This window comes from Simochromis diagramma, unplaced genomic scaffold, assembly GCF_900408965.1.
Source record: "Simochromis diagramma unplaced genomic scaffold, fSimDia1.1 OVJJ01000123.1, whole genome shotgun sequence".
NCBI classification, from domain to species: Eukaryota; Metazoa; Chordata; class Actinopteri; order Cichliformes; family Cichlidae; genus Simochromis; species Simochromis diagramma.
The window spans coordinates 2,190,921-2,205,409 of NW_024386778.1; the positions used below are offsets into that span (position 1 = coordinate 2,190,921).

A 14,489-nucleotide genomic window follows, 5' to 3' on the forward strand; every position below is an offset into this window, starting at 1 on the left:
GAACTAAATCTTGTTTTATTGGACCAAATATAGAACGAGTCCCGTGCTGTCTGTCTGAAAATCAATTAGACTGTTTCATACCTTTCACTGTAACGTAAACGCTCTGGTGTGTGGACAGCTGTGGCTGCACCAGTACATTACACGTGTATTCTCCTTCATCCACCTCCTTCTGCACGTCAAACAGTTTCAGGGTGCCGTTGTTCTCGAAGGCCCGCTGCCGGTGGTTGTACGGCAGCAAATTGGAGTCCTTGTACCATTTGATGGAGTAGTAGGGGTAGCCAATGACACGGCAGTGGATGTACATGTCCCGCCCAGCGATGGCAGTGAGGTTTTTCATTGGTCTGATGCTGGCAGGCCCTTGAAGGACACATTGGAGAGACAACTCTCTTAAAATGATTTTGAGGTGGTTTGTGGTGTGAAAGTTAGCTTTTCTGTGTTTTGTGTGTTTTTAAGACACCACAAAGTTGTACATGCCTCGATTCACTCTGATACTGTCACATAAAAAATGACCCAGATGGACCGAGAAGGACCGTAAAACACAAATGAGACTACGAATCATCACAGGGTGGACCGTTCTGCTGTTCTGTTCGCGTCACATCCTGCTTTGCCAGATTCAGGGATTGCTGCATCTTTCTGTTTGAGACTAGTGAATATTACCTTTTGCTCCCACCTCTTTGGTGCAGGCTGTGATTGCTTCTGACAAGCATTAGAGTCGAATGTTCGCTTTCTCCACTCATGAAGCTATTATCAAAGCCATTACTCACGTTGCCGCCTTTTGTGCACACTTGTGAAAAACCAACAGAATAACCAATAGGCTTCCATAGCTCAGTGTCTATCAGGGAAATGGACTATTAGGTGTCTCTTTAAAGCACTGGAGAAGACAGTTTAACTAGGCTCTGCAGTGTACTTGGAATACAAGCGTATCCTGGGTTGCTACTCTCTTTAGCACGATTAAGGAGCCAATGACGTGAGAAGCAGTCATTACACGTTCTCCGCGTTGGCACCTGTGGAGATTTATCTTCATTGCTTGGCTGCATTTGGCATCCATGAACCCTCGCTTAAGGGCTGGAGGATCGCCCTATTTAGCCCCACAACATGCAAGACTGAGCAGCAATCAAATCCGACCAATCTGTACAAAGAAAGCAACATTCCCTCTCTGCAATAGAGAAATAATAATGTTCTGGAAAGCACGGCAAGCTTGAGCGCCCCAGTGTCACTACATGACAGCAGCAATTCAGCAAGCCATGTCCCTGTAGAATGCATATAGCAGTACAGTCAACAGTAATAACTGTCCTGATATAGAGATGGTGAAATCCAAACGCAAAAATACCCCCAAAAAACTGGAAAAGTGGAAAGATAACAGGAAAAGCATCTTCTGGGCGTCTTGCTATATTCTGAGGAGAAACAGAGCCAAGCTACGCTATCAGATTTAAAAGTATGTGAAAAGCTAGAAACACGACAGCATAATAAAACCTCTTTCATCACGTGCACTTTTAAAGTAGCCAATCAGAAATGCGTCAAAACAGAGTGACTCAAGGCATGTCGATGTGTATATGTGATGGTGTGTTGGAAGAGTTGATCTGACAAGCACCTCTTACGTTTATTCGCGCCTGGTAGGAAACGGTCCCAGCTGAGTTGTTGCAGATGCAGCGGTACACTCCTCCATCGGGGACTTGAGTCTGGCTGATGTTCAGATGACTCACCACGTGGCCCTCGGCATTGGTGTAATAGGAGATGCGATGGCGGCTGTCCCGTACCACGGGCTCATCGTCCAGAGTCCACGTTACCCGCGGCTCTGGCGTGCCCTTCACTGTGCACGACAATGACACAAACTCGTTGACGTTGTAGACCTTCTCGCTGAACGAAGCCAGAATTTTGGGGGTGCCATCTGCACAGAGGGGGAAAATTCACACGGTGATGTATATTTTGTTGTTCCCCTCATAAGGGATGCATGTCAATTCATATCTGATGCTTTTGAATGAGAATCTTGTCCAAATCTGCACTTTTAGTGGAAAACATGCACATCTCCAGTATAAAAAGCAGTGTCAGAATGAGGAGCAGATTAATCCAGCTCCTCTCTGGCTCCACAGCATTATTGATTATCAATATTCCCCTTATAGTACCCTGGTTATGGGAGACACTGCAGCAGCAACCAGCTCATGTACAGCTCAAGGCTTTTCAGAAAATCTTACAAAAAAGGGCTGGGCCCTGCAGGATTGAGCTTCACACAGCACAGTCTGGACTTGCATATGCATAGATACACACAATTGCTGTGCACACAAAACCAAAATGGTGCACACGCACTGCTCCCACCCACACGTCTCACTGTGAATTCTGACCTTCCAGTATGACTTGAACAAAGTCCTGGGCAGACATCTTGCCATGTCTGGCAAAGCACTGATAGGCTCCTCCATCACTCTTGGCCATGCCAGCCATGACCAGGTTCTCTCTGTTTTGGCCTGTCATGCGGACACTGTTACTGGGGTAGATGAGTTCTCCGTTGCGATACCAGGACAGCTGATACTCCTCGGAGCCCGTTACACCGCAGGACAGTGAAACCTGGCTTCCCACGCTGCCTTTCACCTTCCGCGGACTCACCATGACCTTGAGGGGCTCTGTAGTTTAGTGGAGGTACCAAGTTATCATCATTAGATAGATGATAAAATGTAAACAAAAGAATGCTTCATGCTTCACACTTAAAAAACTGCCTCTTTTGATTCGTTGCTCCATAATAAAAAAAAAACTCCACAGCCTTACTTAGCACCATCACAAGGACACTGACCTTTTACCTGCAGCCTGCCAACCACCTCGGCATTGCCGTAGCCATTCCACACCTCACACACATACGTCCCTGTGTCACTGGGCTGGGTTCTCTCTATGAGCAGGCCTGTCACACTCTGTTTGAAGCGCGAGTCTGTCTCCAGCGGTCGGTTGTCCTTCAGCCAGCGGTATTTGGGTACAGGGTGACCAGAGGCCTTGCAAGGGAGCTCCACTCGATGAGATGCCATCACCTCGCGGCGCTCAAAGCTATCCAGGATGTGGGGTGCAGAATTGGTCGGATCTGCGTGGGTTCAAAAAGGGTTAAATGCAGCACAAGGAGTTAAAAGTGGAAAAGTGTTTAATCGTGAACTCATGAGTAGCCAAAGGAAGAGAATGGGATTTTTTAAATTTTAGTGTAATGGCTCTAGTCCCCCCCCCACCAGTAAACATGGTACAACCCTGCCTATCTTGTGAATGAATGTCTTACAAACTAAAAATACTGCATCAATACTCTGAAATCTGCAGAGTGTCTCTTTAAATGGTTTTGGAAAGGAGGGTATTTTTCTATCCTGAAGTCCTCCCCCAAACTGGAGAGTTCTCATGGCCTTTACTGCCTGTCACCCACTCTTTAGTTCAAGGGTTTTTATCCTGTCGCCCTCCGTTTAATTCAACTGACCAACATGTTTTTTTTTTACAAGCTCACATTTATTTCCATATGGTCCTCTCACATGCAGTCAGTGTTTCTGAAGGCACACTAAATCAACAGCAAACCCTATCTGACTGTGTCATGGTGATTCCTGTCCTTGTGTCTGATTACTTGTCTTGTGTCATTTTATCCAACAGTGTGTGGTATCACCAGCTGGTATTTGCAACACATTAACCATATTATTCTAAACTGAAATCAAGGCAACAGACTGGGACATTTTTAGAGGGTTTACCTGCTGTTACTGACACATGCTGGGGCCGATGTGAATGCCATTATGAAACTTTTATCAGATCAAACACACCGCAGTATTGAAACTCACACACTGATTACCTTAAGCTTTAAATATGAAACTTGGAAAAAAAATCCCATCGCATATCAGCTGTTGGTTGTTGTTATGCAAACAGCTGTGTAGTGTAAATTTGACTCTTTGGCCATCTGTTTAACGCAGAAAAACACACTGTTGGTTGTTTTGGCATGATTTCAATTAGCCTGTGCCGGGCAAAGGGCTTAAACCTGCATTCTTTCTTTCTAACGGTCTGACAGATACCATCAACAGTATAAACTGTCATTGGTATCTTGGTATCTCCCATCACTGTAACAGTAAAAACAGTGAAATCAGCAAAAACTTCATATTACCCACAGTTTGTTATGAATCGTTGTCAAACTTCACAACAATATACTAACAATATACTAGGCCTTAGGGGACATGATTACCCAGGTCGGCTAAGCATTTGACTTTGACCTTCAGAGTCAAAGTTAACTTTGAAAAAAAAAACCCCAAAACAATCATATGAAAGGGAGAGAAAGCTGTTAAACCCCATTTTTATTTCTTCAGTACGATGCTTTACGTCTCAAGTTTTTACAGCTTAAATAAGCCAAAGATTTCAGCCGATTCTGCTCCAGTCATATGGGTAAAGATAATAAAATACACTATTTTAGTATGTAGTGCTTCAAGGTCATAGGTAGGCCATGAAAATCTTCAAACATTAAAGCAATATATTAGACCTTGGGGGACATTAGCACTTTCTTTGTTTGACCTCTCTAAAACATTATTTTTTCCAATACAACCTTATATGACACAATGATACAGAAAGATGAATATACTACACAAGATGCCCATATTAACAATGCTGACATCGGTATAAAACATTGCAGGAAGTTGTGCTTTCCGAGTGTTCGTTTTATAAAAATACATTTGGTTGTATCAAATCCAGGAAAACTTTCATGACCTATGACCTCAGTAAACATGCTGGTGAAGACTTTAATTTTGCGGTTGCTAGTACTGAGTCACTACTTTCAAGCCTTATTGAAAACATACTGATGTTCATTTTGTATATTACAGGTAGAGTCAAAAAACAACGAGCAACCTAGTCACTGGACAGAGAGCGTGCAGTATCGTTTCGTGTCTCAGTGCGATTACTCCAAATCAATCTGATCTACAAACACAAAGATGGAGATGGTAAAAACGCTCATCTTAACGTTTCACAATGAAACCAACCGATATATATGCACATAATACAACTCTGTAGTTTTTTGCACCGTGAAACAAGTGACCATTCAACCCAGAAGTGCAGCTTAATATACAAGCTAATATATATCAAGCTGCAGAACTTCCTATTCATTCTAATTGTGGTATCCCCCTCTCACCTGACACAATGAGGCGGGCACTATTGCTCTGTCGGGTTTCTCCGGTGTACTGATGCCGTGTCATACACCTGTAGTTGTACAGCCCGTCTTCCATTTGCACATCCAGAATATACAGGGCTCCCGTGGATGTGATGAGAAACCGTTGCACTGGAAATGAAAAGATAAATAAAACATATTAGGTGACGTTACCTACATATAAAGAAAGCAAAGCAACATCTTCAGTGAACACCAGTAAACTACATGTGGGCCAGTTAGTACCAAACACGTCACTTTCATGTGACCTGTAAGTATAGCCTGTGGTCAGTCCGCGTGATGTTAAACATTGTGGAAAATCTATCTGTGGTTTGCTTGTTCACTAGATGGCAGAGTGCAGACTCTCCTCAGAACGCATTAATCTCAACTGAGCTTCACTGTTTGCAGCAACAAGACTTTAATCAAAATACTTATCAAGAAAAATCACTAGATAGAATTAAACCACAGGTTTTTTTATGTTTAGTCAATACGTTTTTTTTAACTGTCTCAAAAACTGTTCATGAAAGTACAGGATCAGTTGCCTCGGGGTTTTCATCACAAGCAACGGTTAACATTTTGTACCAAACACAGCGCAGCAGTAATAGGTGTCAGTAGAGAAAGCATGCTGCGTGTATTCATTTTTATGCGCTGGAATAACCACCTTACACATTCAAAAAGAATGAAATAAAGAAAAGCCAATATTGAAGTCTCTAAGCAAATATTTGCAAGTCAAGTGAGGAACGCAGCTCTGTGTGATTGTAGTCACCAAACATCTGCTGCAGCCCATTTAGCTCAGCTAAATCAGCTCTGAGGCGCAGTGACAAGGCTGTGTGTTGTATAGCGGTGTAACACAGCTCGTTATCATGTAGCTCATCGCTCTCTTCCCTCTCTCTCAGGGGAAACGCTCTGTCTTTCTCTCTTTCTCACTCAGGTTTTCGCTCTTTTTTTTCTGATCCAGACTAAAGCACGGGGAGCCGGGGATCACAGAGTGCTTTGATAAGGCATGGATGTGCAGGTCGGATGTGCTAATATCATGCTAATGTAATGCTAATTTGTGTGAACACATGGAAGTAGAGAGAGGTAGTCAGTGTTTCTGAGGAGCGATGTGTTCTGTAGCCGGTGGCTATCGGGGTATTTCATGTCACAGATGATGGAAGAGCCTATCTGGTTTGGGCATCAAATAGGGCCGCCGTACGGTGGGGGATTCTGGCAGTATTGCTAGAGATATAATAATGCATGCTTTATGGGATGTTGAATCTTCTCATTTAGTCTTGACATGACACATTAACACAGGTTTATCCTGCTGGCAGAGGCCTTTGCATTGAGCGTGCCTAAAGTGATGGAAAAAGGTGTGAAGGTCTTAAGACAATCTCTGAAACGGCTCAGAAATAAAAATAAAAAAAACCCTCAAATTATGGCAAATATTAGGAAAATGACACATTGTCCCTACTACTGCCTACATTTATGTAGAAGCAAAAAACACCCAAAACATTTATCATAATTTAGAAATAAATGATTGGTACCGAAGACAGAGGTGTTGCAATAAGAAAGGTGTGAATGTGAGTACAGAGGGGAGAAAACAGAGAAAGAAAATGGGGAATACACAAGGGAGGGTGGCTAAGATGCTATTGTGAGCAAATGTTGACCTAGATAGAAAAAAGAGACCAGGGCATTGATATCCTGAAGAAGTTTTTTCCTTGCTTGTGGTTGAGCTACTCAACCAGTGATACAACTGAGAGACACTGGATCCATGTGTGTGTGTGCATGTGTGGTCCTTAGTTACTTAAGCATGGAAACAAGCCACGACACATCGTCAAATTAAAATGTTGCCAGCTGCAAATGCAGTTGCTTTTTAGGAATGAAATCATTCAGAGAAAGCAAAGGAAAAATTAGGTGTAGGCTAAGTCTTCTGCAGTCCCTCTCTCCTGCTTTCCTTCTTTCCCGCTGCAACTTTTCTGGCATCAAAAGCTGACAGCCTTATGAATGAGAGGAGCTTTCATTAGAACAGACTGCCTGTCACTATGACAAAAGGCTAGGAAAGGGGAGCACATGCTTTAAATGCACGTGGAAAGAGACACATACACACATGTACGTGGGTTTGTGTGAGCATTTATGGTCTTTAAACTATCTTTGGGTTATTTGTGAATTTCTCAGAATACAATCTGTCTTATTTAACAGATCTCATACCTCTATACTGTGTGTGCCTCATATTGGAAACACTGCAAATGTCACTATTACAGTGAAGGAATATAAATTAAAGAACAGTTAAGATGAGAGGATACACGCATCTGTCTGCTACCCAGACATTATCATTGGACTTGTGAAACCTTATAGTATGTCACAGTATTCAATTAGAAATACAATACATGTATTATTCTGACAGATAGCTACTGCAGTGCCAACCAGCCCTGTCTTAAATATTTGGAATCAGTTTCTCCTGCACACCACTCCCTAGGTGCTGTCTTCAGTACATCTGCAAAATTATCTTGCAGCCTGATACATCTCCAGGACTCTCCTGCAGATATATCCCTGATATCCAGCATCACCCAGGCGAGGCATCGGGTCATACAGCTCACAGTTCTATAAGGGGAAATCCTCTGTAGGACAGATGAATAAAGATGGATGAGGAAAACAGATAATAGTACTAAGTTAATGTGGCATTTTCATTTTTAATGGGCAACATCAGCCCTGTTGTGTTTTCAGCTTCTCATCTGAGAATTGAGTTTGACACCTAATTCTGACTGAATGCACTAATTAGCCAAACATAAACCACACAGCTTTCACTTCACTGTACATCATTATCAAGCTTTTGAACATAAATCTTTTTACACTGCTACATTTGAAACTTAAACTCTTTCTATCTTTTAGAAACAGAGGTAGAGCATTCATGCACATCATGAAGTCCTGTGCAGCTGATCTCAGTGCTGGCCCACATCAGCCGATTGTTCAGCTGATATCCAAATGTCCAACAGGGGCTGCTATTTAAGTTGCTCTAGCTTGCCCAACGTTGCTGCAAATCTGGAACTCACCTCCAACAATATCTAACTTAATCTTAACTTGATCTATCTCGTATTTGTTCTCAGTAACACCTGTTCTGCTTTGTACTCTGATCCTGTTGTTTCTCTCGTCAACTCTGGCTTTCTATTCATCCACACGGAGGAACAGGAAGGGGTGCTTTCCTCACCTTATGTTTTCAACATTTGGGACTCAGTATGGAAACTGGAGAGAAAACTTTTGTTATTAAGCTTTACATGCTCATCTCCATTTTGGAGGAAACAGAGGTGGCAGTCTGCTCTGTCCCTGTAACATCTGTCCACATCAAAGATGTCAAATGACACAGCAGCTGATGGATCAGACCAGGATGTTCAATGCAGCTTCTCTCTGTCTGTCCTGAAACATCATTTCTCTCTGGCTGACTCTGACTCAACAGCCTGTACACTCAAGAGGCTGATAACTGTTCTACAAGGAAAGTCCTTCGTTTATGACAAACACCGAAACAGGATGCCTGTTTTACCCTGTTGTACAGTCATCACACAACCTCACAAACGTCACAAGATATGTCTCCGATTAAATCACAGGGCAGCAGCCCCCACATTCTACACAGAGTCCTGCACTGTGGAGCAAGCACAGAGTTAGAAACACCAGGTGATGTTTCTCTCTGAAGTGGCCATAAAAAACACACTTTACAGCTGTTTGTATGGAAGAGGTGTGCTGCATATAAAGTACTGCAGATGTAGTATTTCTGTATTCTGAATCTTCCAACACTTCTTAGTATTTTTTCAGCAGTAGGTAAATTAATGCGTATTAGGTATATATTTAGACTACTGGAAAGAAACAGAAGGTGGTGGCGGCTGGATTTTATTTAAATTACAAGAACTCTTCAGAGTCAGTGCGATAACTGATAGTGCTCTCGATTCTTTGTTAGCTCGTTCTCACTCTCAACAACAGAATATAGTGCTCAACACAGAGCTGGAGGCCTCTATTAGCATATGTGCATGTCCTTATAACCTGAGACCATTTCAGTGTTCGCTTATACTGCAGTTATCTCATATCATACTGGCTTGTGCATATATTAAACTCTTTATGAGCATGTGCTTGTGAGTATACATGTTTCTATGCATGTGTACATGCAAGGGAGTCCTAATGTGTTTAAGCTGTGTACAGCTGCAAGGAGGAATGGTCAATAATAATGATCGGAGGTGCACCGCTATTCCTTTCTCCTCTGAGTTCAGTCTAATGCATACTAACACCATCTAGCAGACAGCCTTTCCTGTTCTGTCCACATCTGCGTTTATTAGTTTATATTCCAAAACTATGGCTTCACTTCACCCCAGGTGGCTTCCACAAATATCAGCCATTTCCTCTTCCCTTCGTCACCCCGTTCAGCTGCTTTGGCATCATCAGTGGCACAAACACAAGCCCTTTTCTGTGGCTGCAGACTCATTAGCTTCAATCAATCCTCTTATAAGCCACAGTGAGCCTGTAAGGAGACTATTTGTTCACTCAGACTGGTAGCTTTTGCAGTATCAATGAAACTTAAATTGCTTGTGGGACATAAAAACAGAAACAGCCAGAATTATATTCCTATTACAATGCAAGTGTCACACTTTTCACCAAGGAGAGTTTGCCCTGGGCCAGAGATGTCACCGCTGAACACAGGTTAGTGTGTGCCAGGGACTAAGAATAAAGGATTTGTGATGAGGTGGAATACAATGACACATGGTGACATAGCTAAGCATTCACATCTACTGAGTGACATGCCCCAAAACACACACTTAAAACTGTGGGTTGGCCTGGCTCTTTCAGTCATTTCCTCCATCCGTCCATCAGTTTTCTGCCACTGATCTGCAGTCACGACGCAGTGGTAGTCTAAGCAGAGAAGCCCAGACCTCCCTATCCCCAGTCAGCTCCTCCAGCTCATCCGAGAAACACTGAGGAGTTCACAGGGCAGCTGGGAGATGCAATTTCTCCAGCATGCCATGCTTTCCACTAGAACATGCCTCCCCCTCACCCAGGAAGCGCCCTTGTCCGATTTGCCTCAGCTGACTTGTTTTGAAGGAATAGCAACTGAACTACTCACCTTATCACTAAGGCATATCCATATTTCATTTCTGCTGCTCACATGGGTAGTCTCATTCTTTCACCACAACCCAGAACTCATGACCATGATGGGAATTCTTTGCAGCTAATAATCATGGCTTCAAACTTTTAGTACTAATTCTAATTCCTGCTGGTTCACAGTCAGCTGCACACTGCTCAAGTGTGAGCTCAAAGTCACCACCTGATTAAGGCAATAGAGCCACATCATCTGCAAAGAGCAGAGATGAGATTCTTACAGCACTGAGCTACACCTGAAATTCTGTGCATACAATTCTAAACACATTTGGTGACAAAGGGAGCCTTGGTGTAGTTCAACACCAACCCGGAACAAGCCTGACTTATTGCTCTGTATAACGCCAGCTCTCACTGGACTTGATTAGCTATCACTGGGAATGTACAAGGACCGAATGGCCCATAGAAAAGGAGCAGATACCCCATGCTCTGCTCCCAAAGCACTTCTTGCAGGATCTCCTGAGCAACATGGTTAAATGCCTTCTAAAAGTCCATAAAGCAAAAATAGACTGGTTGAGTAAATTCCCATGTATTCCACGACCAGGATGAAAACAGCATCGTTCCTTCAGAATCCAAGGTTCGGCTAATGGACAGACTCTCCTGAGTAGTGTGACTCCCCTATAATTAGAGCACACCCTCTGGTTCGCCTCCTTAAAGATGGGAATCACAACCACAGTCTGCCAATCCAGAGGCACCTCCCATGGTCTCCATACGACGTTGCAGAAGTGTGCCACCAAAGACAGGAACTAAGAGTGCATCCCATCCACCAAGGAGCTGCTCAGTGACCTTAATGATAGTAATGACTGAGTTACCCATCCTTCACAGACTCTGCTTTGCCTACACAAGGCCTATCAGTGGGATTAAGGAGACCTTCAAACTATTCCTTCAACCACCTGATTATCCAACTAAACTTTTGTTACACGGCCTTATCAAAATGCCAGTTTCTGCTTCAGCTCCTGCCAGACCTGCACTCTGCTCTGTGACTGCACCTGTTAGCCGCCTAGCTGCCTCCAGTTCAATATTATATAATTAAGACATGACTGGGGAAAATCTGAGAGAGAGAGAGAGAGAGAGAGAGAGAGAGACAAAATAAAAGATCAAGGGGGAAAGCGCACCTCTGGGATACAACCACTCCCTGTCATCTAAAATGTCTTACAAATTAGCTTACAGCTATGTGCTTCCAGTGAAGAAGAAAACTTTCATATGCTAATTCAGATCATGGCTAGGCAGAGCAATTATCAAAAAAGTGGCAGCGTTGTCTGTCTGACAGATCTCCACAGGAACCCCGGCCTCTTTTCTCTGTTTCTTACCGAGCCTTTCTCTGATCAAATATACTGCTCTAAAAACAGATAGTGGGATAGTAATGTGAAGCTACTGTGACACTAAAAATGAGTGCAAATATAAAGCTAGCAGGGACTTTATGACATCTGTTTATATAGTTGTAGACCAGATTTTTGCAAATCTGTAAAAATAAATGGAATAAAAAGATATTAAATGAAGTTGCACTACAACTTTTTTTTAACAGAAAAATATAGGTTCATTTTCTTTCTCCATGACCTTGAAAATCTCAACCTGTGCTCCTTTGACTCCTCTGAAGAACTCTGAGTCATCTGTCCTGATCAACACCCACAGCCTGAACACCACTGATGGGAAAGCAACCAAGTCAGCTAAACAATGCAGATAAAAATTGCTTCCTCATCACTCTGCTGGCAGTGTCCCCAGTGGGCAACTGTCTTGGAGTGTATTAGTGAGTGGAATGTGGTCTCTGGAGACAGCCGAGCCCTACAGTGTCACCGTAACCTTGGCCACTCAAAGTCACACAGCCTGATTTAAAATAAATAAATAAAAAGATAAGCCAGGCTTGTTACACAGCCGAAGACTAACCAAAGGTGAACAAACTCTTCCAGTTAGGATGCAACATTTGGAAGTGTGGAGGATTGAAATGAAACAAAAGCAGACACAAGACTGACTCTGTGTTTGAGAGAATATCACTACTGCAATGGTGACTGCAGATTTGCATTTTCCATAGAAAAACTATGGCGTGGCGTGCATGCACCCTCTGTTCAACAAAACTACAATTTTCACAAAAACAATGTTGTGTTAATGTATGTGAATCATCACAAAGGCCCCTTTAAACTATAATTACTTTTAAATAAAAAACACTTGTCTTTTAATAACATGTAACTGTGGTGATAATCCCACCATATGTTGTGCCTTATTGTTTCCCACCATGAGAATGTCACACAGTGACTGCTGCCAGGACTGCCAGTGTAGTCTGTAATAATGAGTGTATGATGAGCCCAGGAGGGCCTGTGTTGTAATTAGGCCTGGTCACTGTTATTGGCAGAATGACTCCAAAATGATCAGGCTGGGATGCGCATCTCTATGGAGTGGGGGGACCCCACCAATTTACAGCCCCTCTAATAAAAGTCATCTGTCATTCTTGCAGGAGGCACACACTGACAGCTGCTGTGGTTACCATGGCAACATGCTGACCACCATTCGCTTAGCAAGCACTATTCCCAATACTGTAAATGGTGGAGATGTACAATCATGCACATATACTGTCCAGACCAATCTTTCAGTACTAGATCAAAATGCATACACAGTTCTTCTGTTTACTAATACTACCTCCCTCTTTTGAAGGTCTGGCTGTCCTGTGTACTCTTTTCTCTGATATCTTCTTTTTATTTCTTTATTTTTCTGAACATGGAGCTGGGATTTGTGATTTCAGGCTAGATAAATAAGACAGACTTGTGTCTTCCTACTTGTGTCAGTGCATGCAGTGATAAATAACATAACTTGGTTCAGATCCTGAATATTTTTAGCTCTTCTCTGAGGAAATACTGTACACTTAGAAGGACCACCTCTAACACTGACTTGGCCTTGCATCAACAGCAAAAAATGCATGTAGAACATTGTAACATTGTAACATTTAGAACACTAGTAGCTAGTATTTTGACTTCATGGCTGCACACACAGGCTTTAACAATTCTTAAATAATTTAAAGTCGCTATTTAATTAAGATAAAAGGAAAATCATTATTAGAAAGGAAGGTTTCTCAGGTCAACATCTTTCTGTAGTTACAGTTTATTAAATTTGAGAAATGTATATTTTTCTTTGTGTTATTGGGCAACTGAAAAATTTAAGACATCTATATGTATATGTATATATATATGTGTGTATATATATATATATATATATATATATATAACTTCAGTACTGAGAATTACTTTTTAGACTAACAGTTCGAGTAAATGCAACCACTCTGTATTTCGGTACACCGTGTATCTAACGAAAAATGACATGCTCACAAAACATGCTATAGACTGCGCTTTCTTAGACTTGTATAACTGTAGCTGTATAACTTTGAGAAAGCAGATGGATTCTTTGGCCTTGGCTAAATACACGTGTATAAAAATGAAGATCAGCAGTCTTCACTCGGAAAATTCAACCTGAAAATTTAAATTAGAAATACGTATGTTTTCATTTTCTGGAGTAGCTGCTACATTTAACCTACACACACATATAAAAGGGAAAAAAAATATTTTTCTTCTTCTTTTCTTGCTAGTATAAGAAATAAATCTCTTTCTACCTCCCATAAAGAGTGGAGTAAATTTGGGCGTTGAAATTATATATACACAAAATAAACACATTTTCTCATTTCTCATCCCACCTTGATCAAAAACTTAAAGCAGCCTATCCTGTTCTAGGCCAGATCTTCCCACTACAAAGTAGAGTCAGAGTGGGGGGCTGAGCTTATTTATTGCCGGTCCTAATCATCAGCAGGATCCCTCTGCTCATTAACTAGACACACAGTAGCCTCAGGCTAACAGCCTCATATGTCAGCCAAAGAAAAAGATGTCATCTTCTGCTTGACTGAATAAACTGCTATTAAAACTGGATGCAAATAGGCACTGAACGACACTCAGATCAGGAGGTAGCAGGCGAGCTTAAACCCTGAGGTGCTCAGCCTCATTGTTGCCCCACATTTCTCAGTTAAAATGCAGAGATTCTGGATGCTGTCTGTCTCCAGACTTACAAGGCATCCAAACTCCCTGCGGAACAAAATGCCACAAAAGTGTTTGTTCACTTGTATGACAGTAAGTAGTTTACACTACTGACTGTTTGCTGGGAAACTATTTCACATCTAAGTTAAGGTGAATATATTAAATGTTTCTGAAATATAACACAGCAGACGCACGTGGGAAACCATCATGTCAACCTAATACGAGAGCAACAGTGGAAGCTA

At 42.2% G+C, this 14,489-nt stretch overlaps 1 protein-coding gene across 4 annotated transcripts in view; it reads right to left on the minus strand.

Moving 5' to 3' along the window:
- The window catches only part of dscama (Down syndrome cell adhesion molecule a), a 107,876-nt gene that overhangs the window by 35,297 nt on the left and 58,090 nt on the right, over positions 1 to 14,489 (minus strand). For 3 of the 4 annotated variants that reach the window (XM_040011454.1, XM_040011462.1, XM_040011473.1), the window contains exons 4-8: positions 5,114 to 5,260; positions 2,783 to 3,061; positions 2,340 to 2,615; positions 1,592 to 1,888; positions 82 to 357 (exon numbers count right to left, since the gene is read on the minus strand). In XM_040011454.1, the coding sequence (XP_039867388.1) occupies positions 82 to 357; positions 1,592 to 1,888; positions 2,340 to 2,615; positions 2,783 to 3,061; positions 5,114 to 5,260 (1,275 nt within the window). Of the gene's footprint in view, positions 1 to 81; positions 358 to 1,591; positions 1,889 to 2,339; positions 2,616 to 2,782; positions 3,062 to 5,113; positions 5,261 to 14,489 lie in introns of those variants that run through there. The other variant, XM_040011482.1, reaches the window with a different exon arrangement.